This window comes from Calliopsis andreniformis, chromosome 3 (assembly GCF_051401765.1).
Source record: "Calliopsis andreniformis isolate RMS-2024a chromosome 3, iyCalAndr_principal, whole genome shotgun sequence".
In the NCBI taxonomy this organism is placed as follows: Eukaryota; Metazoa; Arthropoda; class Insecta; order Hymenoptera; family Andrenidae; genus Calliopsis; species Calliopsis andreniformis.
The window spans coordinates 28,479,945-28,490,581 of NC_135064.1; the positions used below are offsets into that span (position 1 = coordinate 28,479,945).

The window sequence follows — 10,637 nt, forward strand, 5'->3', positions numbered from 1 at the left end:
CTCATATTCCAAATCACATTATTATTAACTACTTCGACATCTTCTTTAAGAATACAACGAAATGGTGGAGTCAAAGAAATCTGCTGGAACACCCACCCATGATGCATTGGACTTGCACGATATAACTGTGGAAGGGCGCACACGTCCCGGAATTTTCGAAGGAATGAAAGACAAAAGCAAATAATTTTACAACATATTTTTTAATTCTTTGAACGAATAAAGAAAGAAATGTTTGCAACTCTCTAAACCTCTCAACCCCATTTACTAAAATGTAAATGCATCAAAATCTCTGTTCATGAGATAAGATCTAGCAGCTGATCACCGAAGGAAGAGAGCGATATTTTTTTAAACGTCTGGTCCCAAGCGATGGAGTGGGCAAGCTGACGCAATATTCCAGAGTTGGTTATCCTTCCCACCCCCGTCGTGTTAAGAGGGAGGCAGAAGAGCCGCGAACCGAAGGGGAGGGAGAACGACGCATTACCAGATTGGCTCGCGCCGCTCGCATTCACCAGTCTTTTACATTCATGAAGCTTTTATTCGGTTGATTTGACTACACGCTCTTCGCATTCACGGCTCTCGATTTGATTTGCATTGATTGGAGTGGCCGCTCTCCCGATAACCGACGCTGCCCCCGTGTACCAGCGGCCTCCTACCTCGTCTAGCACCATGATATCGCGCTGCCATCCTGGAAACGTACACTCGTCTTTTTCCCAGGGATAATTTCACGACGAGACGCTTGGAAGTTCTGCTCTGGATCACTTCGACGTTTCCGTCTCTCGCTCGACGGCGATATATTGCAATTTGTTACAGAAAAAGCTGGCTGAGATAAAAAGGAAAATATAGGTAGGACTGTTCCATTGTCCTAAAAGAATTTCCAATACATTCTTCTCCCAGAAAGTTCAGTGAAGATCATTCTACACACTTCATCTACAAATTGCTATTATACCTTAACTCCTTCTATGACATAATAGTGTCCGCAGAGAATGCCGAGGCAGGGTGGGCTCAAAGTTTAGAAATACCTCGCAAACAAGGGGATTCGCTGCTAAGTAGCAGTTTCCTAACAGTGGACTAGAGGTTCTTACGTAACGACGACAGTATTATGTCGGTGTCAGCGGTGAAACGATGATTAATCGATTGACGGTCACACATTTGTATCCCGGATTCCGTGACTTGTCACGGCTACCGCGGCGACGAGAAGAGGAAGTCGATGAATAACCTTTCAACCGCCATAGTATTTGCTGGCGAGGGGACCAAGCCGCCTGAATACCGACGTGTTCATTAATAAAAATCATGCGATCGTTAAATCGAAAATATTTAGAGTGTTGGTCAAGCGTCTCCCCCGTCGATCAATTTCGTATATTCTTTCTCTTTTTATGGTAATGTGAATTACAATGATTATGAAATAGTGCAATGATGCAAAACAGTACACAGAAAGTAGGGTAAGAAATGCCATACACGTACAGTCCATGTTAAAGTAGAGGCAAAAATATATTTTTAATAGTATCCTTTACTTGTACTTTCTCTCTAAAAATTATGCACGTAAGAAGTAGATTGTACAGAAAATCACTGCACTTAAAGCAGCTTAAAAAGAGCATTCAATTCACCTAGAAAAAAGCAAAAATGCAAAAAAGCAACTAGAATAATATTTGCAGAATTACATCGAAATCTCTGTAGACGATCGGAGACCACTTAAACATTGAGGAAGAGTAACACAGTGTGGGATCGATGGAACGGAAAAGATAAGAAATTCCAGGGCAGATCGACTGCATCCCTCTGGTCTTCGCACACGTTGCCTGTTGCTTCATTTTCCATCAAGGCTGGAGCAACTTCTGCACAGTATCTTACTCTCTACGCCCATTGTGCCCCAAACATTCGAGCTCTCCCGATGATAGATAGTTCAGAGTCTCTTCCTTTCGAAGTCTCTCGATATCCTCAACCCTCAGGCGTAAAAAATGAGTGAATGTCACCCGAGAGACGTCAACGAGGGGACGATGGAGCAAGATTCTTCTACGTTTAATCGTCGCCGAATGAGTCTTGAATTTTTTTCTTGTTGAAACGGATCCACCTGGGAATTTCTCAGATCAAATTGATTCGTACGCGATCGTTTCGCGGCTGATCCGTAGATCCTGGCGTTTCACCCTTCCCGACATCATTCATCTCGCTGCTATACTATTAGTACAGTTATTTATGGTGAAAAAGAGTATAGATCGCGGCGCCTATTATGTATCGAGACCGCGCGTCCAACGGGGTGATTTATGCGCCGCTGCAAATTGCCGCTTGTCCTTTGTGGGAGTCAGCAAAGCGACTCTGATTAAATCCTTTCGCTAGCCTGGTAATTTAACGACGTTTAGAGGTGGGCTCTGGGACAAGGCTTGTCGCGATCCCAGTATTTGGAAATCCTCTTTAATACTTGCAAATCTTCTCAAAGATTTTCTATATAATTTCAATTCTCTGTGGTATTGCAAATTAACGTGCACGTGTAAGTAAGATTAACTATTCGAATAAATAAGATAAAAGTAATTTCAAAATGAATGCATTCACGTGCATTTCACCGAATGCTTTTCGCTTCTATTTCCATTGAGTCAGGTTATTGGTTCAACTGGTGGATAAATTCGCTCGTGTAAAGCTCGTAAAATTCTCTAAATCGTGCAGTTCTACAGTTAATTCCATCTCATTATCTTAATTATAGAATCGCATGTCTTTAAAAATTTCATCAATTTGGAAAATGGAATATCGTGGAACGAGGAATCGAATTTGAAGTAATGCTTTTCGTTATCGCTGTTCATTCCATCACGAAGAGGAAGAGCGTCCATGCGGACAGAGAAGGAGTCTCTGAAATCCATAGAAATCGGAAGCCTTCATTAACAGGGGCAAAAATCGTGTTTCGAACGAGTGTGCTCCTTCTCTGTGCTGTCGTCGATGAGCTTAAAGTGGAACATGGGGTAACGACGAAGCCTGAGCAGCTCGTGCTCCGTCTGCAACACGAGCATCTCCGCGTAATTATCCTGCAGCTTCTTGATCAGATCGGATCGCCTCATGAACATCCTTATCTTCCTCTCCACGTGTTCCTGCTGCCTCGCCTCGCTGATAGGATCGCGCCGCTGCTCCATCTCGCACCTCGCCACATTTGTCTCGAAGATCTGCCGATCGAGCTCCTCGTTCTTGCTCCTGATCGTCGCAATCTCCTTCTCGATGGAGCGAAATCGCGCCCGGTGGCCCTCAACGATACCCCCGAACCGACTCTTCATCGCCTCGATGTCCGTGTTCAGCTGCTGCGGCGTCTTGTCGTCCTTCAGGCCCATGGCCCTGCGCTTCAAGTACGCCTGCATCTCTTTCGTCACTGTCACAGACTCTAAGAAACGAAGATCCTCTTGCAAATCTTCTAAACGCTTTCTGTGACACTCGTGTTCCCACTCTTTTAGCAAAGTACCTGGAAACGTGATTAGGATGTGTTGAAGTTGGAAGACAGATATCAAATTTTAAGATATGAAGTCTTGAGACACTGAGGACTGAATTGGATATTATACCTCGCTGAAAATTCAGTAGATTAGTCAAGGCATCGAGCTTGCAGGACCCAGCGGCTCTGATAAGCTCATTAACCGCATCGATCTCAGATTTTGATACCAGGACCGCGTCTTCAGTGTCTTCTAGCTGGCCTGCAATGTTTATCTCCACCTGACCCATCTTCAGAACCAACTGCAACTCAACATCTAGCTCAGAAATTACTCGACGTTTCCTAGTCTCGTCGAGATGTTTCTTCGTCTCTTCTACATTCATTCTACACTTTTCGATTCTCATTTCGAATCCCATAATTGTGTCTTCAGTACTCGCGATCTCTACTTCCTTTGCTTTACACTTCAGCTCCATTTCAATTTTGAAACGCCTTAATTTTATCAAGTGATCCCAGTGAACAGTTTCTATCGTTGGTGGAAGGAGAGTTGGCCGAACATCTAAATTGTCAAGTGCTTTCAGATAGTCTTTGCACTCTGATGGTAAGTGAGTGGGTCGAGATTTAGACATCGCATGACTGCCTAGCTCCAAAAGCTCAGAGGCACTGAGGTTCTTCAAGTTCGTCCTGGGTCGACGCGTGTACTGGCGCTCGAGCAGCTCCACGTATAATTTGTTAAGTGTTGGAAACTCAGATTTAAACCTTTTGGCTATCATTTTATCTCGATTGATGAGCGTCTCGCGTTGACTGAGGAACTCCTGGAGAACATTTCGGAAAATCTCCTGATCCGCCTGCAGAGCAACCTCGTATTCCTGCATCTTGCCGATTTTCTCTTTCACTTCATGCTCATAGCGTAGAGCTTTCATTCGATGATAAATCCCAGTGCGTCCACGGATGTATCGCAGATTGATCTGGTTTATTGCCGCCTCGATGCTTATCTTCAGCTGTGGGATAATTAAAAGTTTCGTTGATAAGAGTAGCGAGGATAATTAATCAGAACTGATCGATTCGCCCACGCGGCGCAAAACCGATCGTAATAGAAAACCCACGTGAAACAGTTGATCCTGTTTCTCGTTGAAATTGTCGATCCCATCCTGCATCAACTTCATGACTTTCACGTAGTCAACCTCCAGAATCCTCCTGTAGCGCTCCCGTTCCTCCTGCAGGAACTGAACATCCTTTTCGTATTGTCTCACAGTTTTAATGTCTTCCTCGTTGTAGTCTTCCGGTTTCTTCTCGAGCATGCAGGCCGGCTTAGGCACGTCTATCTTGATGATGTCCTCCCATCGAACCTCCAGCACGCCGTCCATCATCGCCATGAGGGCGCGTTCACGAAAGTCATCAGCCAGCAACAACAGTCGGATTCGCTCTGCCTCGGCCGCCTCCTTGTCTAGGATTTCTTGCTGCGACGGCGAGATGTACGGTTTCGCCTTGACTTCGTGATCGAGAACCTTGATAATGCCTTCTGGCCTCTCCTACGCACAGAGGAGAAGGTTAACGGTGGTTACACGAAGACAGGAGGTGAAATTGGGCCTTGAACGGACGATTTATGCTGACTGATAGCAAATGGATTCCTATTTTTCCTTCTGATCATTATTGCTGTTGTGATTTCTGATTGATGGGGGACATACTATTCTGATGTGCCTCAGGACGTTGCTTTTTTAATTGATAACAGTTTTATAGAGAAATGATTCGAGTTTGAGTTAGATCTGTGTAGTACTGTACTCCTTCACTATAAACTCAGCCTACATTCAGTGTATCTTGGAATTATTTGGAGGAAATGCTTCTCACTGAAAGGTGGTATTCAAGGAGATGTGAGTCTCTAAGAAGGAAATACTTTTGTCTCCCACTACTAACCCTATCTTCAAGTAAATCAGTATACCTGCAGGGTAATCGATAATAGGTATCAGAAACTTTAAAGGGTCATTCTACATGCTAAAACGAAGATTTATTAATTGTTAAAAGACATCTAAGACACGTGAGAAATGTGTCTGACTCAGGACTTATTCTACTGATTTCGTCGTTCCTGACTAATGCACATCGGCAGTAAAATAAGTCCCTAATCAGACACATTTTTAAACGCAATTTAGTTATTCTTGAATTTGTCTGATGTTGATATGTAAAATCATCTCTTAAAATTTCTAACACTTGTTATCGACCACAGTTCAGGGAATCACCTGCCATCCCCATGTTGGGTCTAACGGTATGTAGGACACAGCCTGCCCAAACATGAGTCTTAATTCCGAATCTATGTGTCGTATTTTCTCGGCTCTCTCTCGTATCACGTTCATCTCTTTCTCTTTGAGCTCGTACACCATGTCGAAGGCTTCGTTGAAATGCGCCCGGAGCTTCTTGCAGTCGTGCGTCAGGAAACAATTGTTTAGCATCACGTGATCGAACCCGTATGATTCAATCTGGGAGTAATAGGGGGATGCTTCGATGTAGCGGTGCGTGGTTGTACCTTCGAGCAAAGAGGAAGTGTTGCTAAATCTTAAGCTAGTAACATTCTAAAAAATTCAATCCTGTTATATTAGATATAGCTATTTAAAGATAGTAGTCTTTCAGTGCATATCATTGGTGCGTGAAATTCTCCTGCATTCATACTTAAAAATAATAATATTTCATATCTTCACCGCACCTTGCATCGCTATCTCCTGCTGCACTTCCTCTTGAGGGACTTCCACCTCCTCCTCCTCATCCAACAGCAAATCGATCCTCCTATACTCTTCGCGACGCAATCTCAATCGTTTGTTCAGTTCTACCTGAAGTTCCTCCCCGTCGTAGAGCCTCCAAGGCTGAAATGTTTCGTCCTCCATGATTTTGCCCACGGCTTCCTTACAGAAAAGGGCCCATCGCAGATGGTCCTGGTCCTCGAGATTCTCCGCGACAGTAGCATAGTTGGTCACCTCTCTGTCTCCAAATATGGGCAGCAAGGATTTACCCAAAATCTCCTGAGGGTCCCAGAAAGTCTTGCGTATCCAAGCAGCTACCCTGTTCATTTCGCTGCACTGGTGCTCCAGCTGCAGTCGCATGTCCTCGCACTCGTCGCGGCCTGCCTTCAACTTCTGGTCGCGGCCAGTTATATCCAAGTCGAAGGCTGACACTGGCAGCCTCTCTAACTCTGGGCACATTTCATTTTCATCTAGCATCTTCCTCACTTTGTCCTTCAGAACTTGGAAGTCTTTGAAAATAGCTGTCTTCTCCTCCTTGCACTTCTCTTCTTCTTCTAGGACCTGCATCTCGTCCCTCCACTCTGACCAAGTTTTGTCGCCCTCCTCGGGATCAGGGAATTGGAACTTTGGACGTGTCAGGATATCTTGAATCGCAGGATCCAGACTAGCGTAATCGGACTGGATCTTGGCTTTCTGTTTCTCGTAGAGATCGTAGTTTATGTGGCAGATGCTTTTCGAGTCATCAGCGGTGGAAGTAGGTGGATTGTCCTACGCTGGAGAAAGGAAGAACGAACGCAGAAATATTAATTATAAGTGAAGAGTGGAATTAAATTTTAGACATTTTTTAGAAATATCAGTTTCTTAAGTTTTAATTCTTTTGTTCAGTCGAAGTAGGTTGCGTAATTTGATAGTAGTCTATCAAAAATAATTAGACTAGCTATCAGGAAAGCGCTTATAATTCACATCTCGTGTTAAAATAGTTAATCGGGGTCCCATACTATTTCTACTATTCCATTAATTCTTATACTTCCTAAGAACTCTGAAAGCAAACGAACCTTCTTCTCATCAGTACTCCTCAGCGCAACCAGCGAGCCATTGTATCCAAGGCAGACAATCAAGTTTCCACCTTTGCTAACTATTGCCTTGACAGAGCCAAAGTCAGCCCTATGATGCGTCATAGCATAGGTAACTACTCGTCGAACAGTTTTGTCTCTAACGAAGACCAAACCATCAAAGGCAGTGGAAGTGATCCAGTTTCGATCGACGAAAAGATTCGCCAATCTAACATAGTGTCCCGTCATCAGACCGTCCACTATAATCAAATCCTTGAAGTCCTGTAGTCTCTGCAATCGTAGCTGACGTGTCAAATAGGGTGAACCAATCAGCATCATCGCGTTTCCAGGGACTTGCCAAAGGCTACGATAGAGACCAGGTAGATCGAGAATGTCTCCGATACCAGTGATTAGGTTTCGTCCTTCTGGCACATCAATAACGCTCACTTGTTGGCTCGCGACGAACTGAGTCGCTCCAGCGAATAAGAGAAAAACTTTTAGTCTTTTAAACGACTCGAAGATCAATGCGTCTGTAATTGTTCGTTGGTACTGCAGAAGAGCTTGTACTGTGTAGCATTTGTCGCGCTGCAGGCTGACACAGAAGCAATTTCCAGTACTCTTTTCGGCTGCTAACAGATACCTGAGAAAATGGAGAATAATTTATTTTTACAAATTGAATATTTTAATGTTAAAGCCATAGGATCTGACACTAAATATTATTAAAGACACTTACTTCCCAGAATGTGAGAATTTGATCAAATCCAGGGGTCTCCTCTGCAGCAGCAGAGAAGCAACCACCTTTGGTTTATTAGGATCAATTAGACTAACGAATACGAGTTCACCATGCGTGGACCCTAGAACTATCAGAGGATAATCAGGGTGAGAAGCCTGAGAATTAATCTCTCCCTCGATTTCAGGGTCCAGCTCCGCTACAACTAGTCCACTGTAACACTCTACAACTTTCAGTTCTTTGAGATCATCAATAACGACGAGATGATGACACCAAGGGTAAACGAAGTCTGCGTATCGGTAGACGGCGCCATAGTCAAAGTATTTTTTGATCTCAGGGACCTCCTCCCCCTCTAAGAAGTCGATTTGCATCAAGTACCCCTCCAATGTGTGGTAGAAGAACCAGTTGTTGTGAACAGGGTGTGCCACCAGAAAGCACGGCCTCGTCGTCGACATTATGTACCATTCCTTGCGCCACTTCTGTGTTTTAGGGTTTTTGGTGAAGAAACGGATCTGGCAGAAGGTCGTTCGCAGAATGATGCCCTCTCGGAACCAACGAAGCATAGGGAGTTCGAAATCGATGCAGACGCCACAGCGCTGCGATATCACGATTCGGTTGATTTCGCTACCGTCATAATTGCTGAGGTAGACATGAGCGTCTTTGTCGGTGATAGCTAGCAAGGGGTCAGTGGAAGTGGGTGACCAATCCACCCAGTGAATTGGAATCTTTTTTGGCAGGTTTATCTCGTGATCTAGGTTTAGAGACTTGGAGTAAATGTAAAGATGAAATTTGAAATAGAAAAGATTGAATTGCAGGGAGTCTCACCTTTCAAAATGACGGTCTTTCCTGCCACTTCGAGTTCCCAGGTGAGCAACTGTCCACAGGTTCTGCCCATCTGCGCGATGACAGTAGGTCCGACTTGAGTGATCCGCAAGATCTGCCCAACTTCATCGCGAATGGGAGTATTGACAGCGATCAGTTTCTCACCAGTCTTCCAATACCAGATTATCATAGGGAAATTAGGATAAGAGCCGACAGAGACCAAGAAATCTTTTCCTGTGAACGCATTGGCTAAGTAGCCAGTTGGACAACCACCAGTACACTCGGTGATTTTTGTCATCGAGGGGAAGGAGTACACTAGTATTCTGGGGTGAACGACTTTCTCGGCAAAACAGAAGATAGGGAGGCTCATGTGGCCAGCCAGACAGCGAGCACCCTCTCCTAGTTCCTGGTTCCAGCCCCAGTACACGCTCTTCGTCTGATGGACGACGTTGAAGAACACGACATGCACACCAGTACACCAAGCGATCACTTCCTTGCCGATCCAAATTATTTCTTGGATCTCGCTCCCGCGAACCCAAGCGGGCTTCCACGCGTCTTTGGTCATGCTTGGGAGAACGTTTTTTTCTGATAGTGGATGCTGCAGATGAAAATTGAAAGAGAGGAAGTAACCTCAAATGTATCACGCGATTGTGATCTCAATGACGTTTGCTTTAGGAGAACAATTGACGAATCTATTGGAATTTTAAAATTTATCGATTTTTCTGCCTTTAAGTTAAAAGTAGTTCATCAAAAAGGTACTGACCTACATATAGGTCATAGAACTAGTGAACCTGTTAACCCTAAAATTCCATATCGTCATTATTTGGAAATATGGAGCATCCCACAAATGAAAATCTAAAAATACTCAAGATTCCTTTACATCCTCCCTACCTGCAATCAACCCCCAAAAGACAAATGTACCGATGAGCAAGCACCTCGAAGGTCATACGTCAAAAACGACGAAGGTACTCGGGGTCATGATCGGAGAAGAACGGTGACGAAAGAGCAACCGGGTGGCTGGTATTCTTCGCCAGGAGCCAGCACAGCCTCCGTAGAGGAGTTTGGCAGGCTTAAGACAAAAGGTGATTAGGATACGCGCAGTCGATGGTGGTTTATAAAGACCCCCATCGCGTGGCGTGATGAGGTCAAGCAGCGGGGAGTCATCCGTATACCGAGGGCCGATCAAAAACTTATCCCCGCGACGTGATATACTGCCCGTGGATGCCTGCCAACCTCGTCCCTCCCTCTTCATCCTCTTCTGTGTTCGACGACCTGTCCAGCCACTGACTACCAAAGCGCCAGCTTGACCATCGATGATGGACTCCAGACGTCTCGTTATTGCTGCGAACGTCGCTGCAAATGGGAAATTGGGTCCCCGGGGAAATTCCTAAAGGTTCAGCGACCGGATTGTCAAACTCTGGATTCAATAGTTGAGTGGTCAAATTTTGTATTCTTCTCAAATCTTGATGATCATTTAACAAAATCAGATTGCCACGCATCACCAATGTAATTAGAGAAGATGAGCGATAAAAGAAGAAAGAATATTCGCAGAAGAGAGGAGGATTCTGTACTCCAAACTTTCGAGGCTTCCAACTTCCCCAAATTCGTTAAGATCGTTAAGTCTTTCGAGATTCTTCCTACGCCCCGAAGCACGTTTAAGTTTCGATAATAGTCGACCTGATTCGAATCTTCGCGCTGCAGAATCGCTAGAAAACTTGCAAAGGAGAATCGGGCGTTCATCGCTACTCTTCCTCCCGTTCCTCTTTCCATCGCTCTCCCTTGAACCAACTCTGTACAATATTCATTGCTGAAGGATGGTCGCGGTACCCAAACCTGTAGCCTCACCATTAAATTGACGCCCGCTGAGACTTGTATTTGCATAACCCGACGTCATACGACCAATCCTATCGACG

The 10,637-nt window shown here is 44.7% G+C and overlaps 1 protein-coding gene across 1 annotated transcript; it reads right to left on the reverse strand.

Moving 5' to 3' along the window:
- Window positions 1–2,782: 2,782 nt before the first annotated feature.
- On the reverse strand, window positions 2,783–9,289 carry LOC143177373 (cilia- and flagella-associated protein 43-like). The gene is made up of 10 exons (XM_076375247.1): window positions 8,728–9,289; window positions 7,906–8,653; window positions 7,148–7,812; window positions 6,960–6,994; window positions 6,082–6,888; window positions 5,626–5,955; window positions 4,498–4,923; window positions 3,528–4,392; window positions 2,891–3,430; window positions 2,783–2,832 (listed from the first exon to the last, which is right to left on the reverse strand). The coding sequence occupies exons 1-10, from the start codon at window positions 9,287–9,289 to the stop codon at window positions 2,783–2,785; spliced, it is 5,028 nt and encodes a 1,675-aa protein (XP_076231362.1).
- Window positions 9,290–10,637: the final 1,348 nt, after the last annotated feature.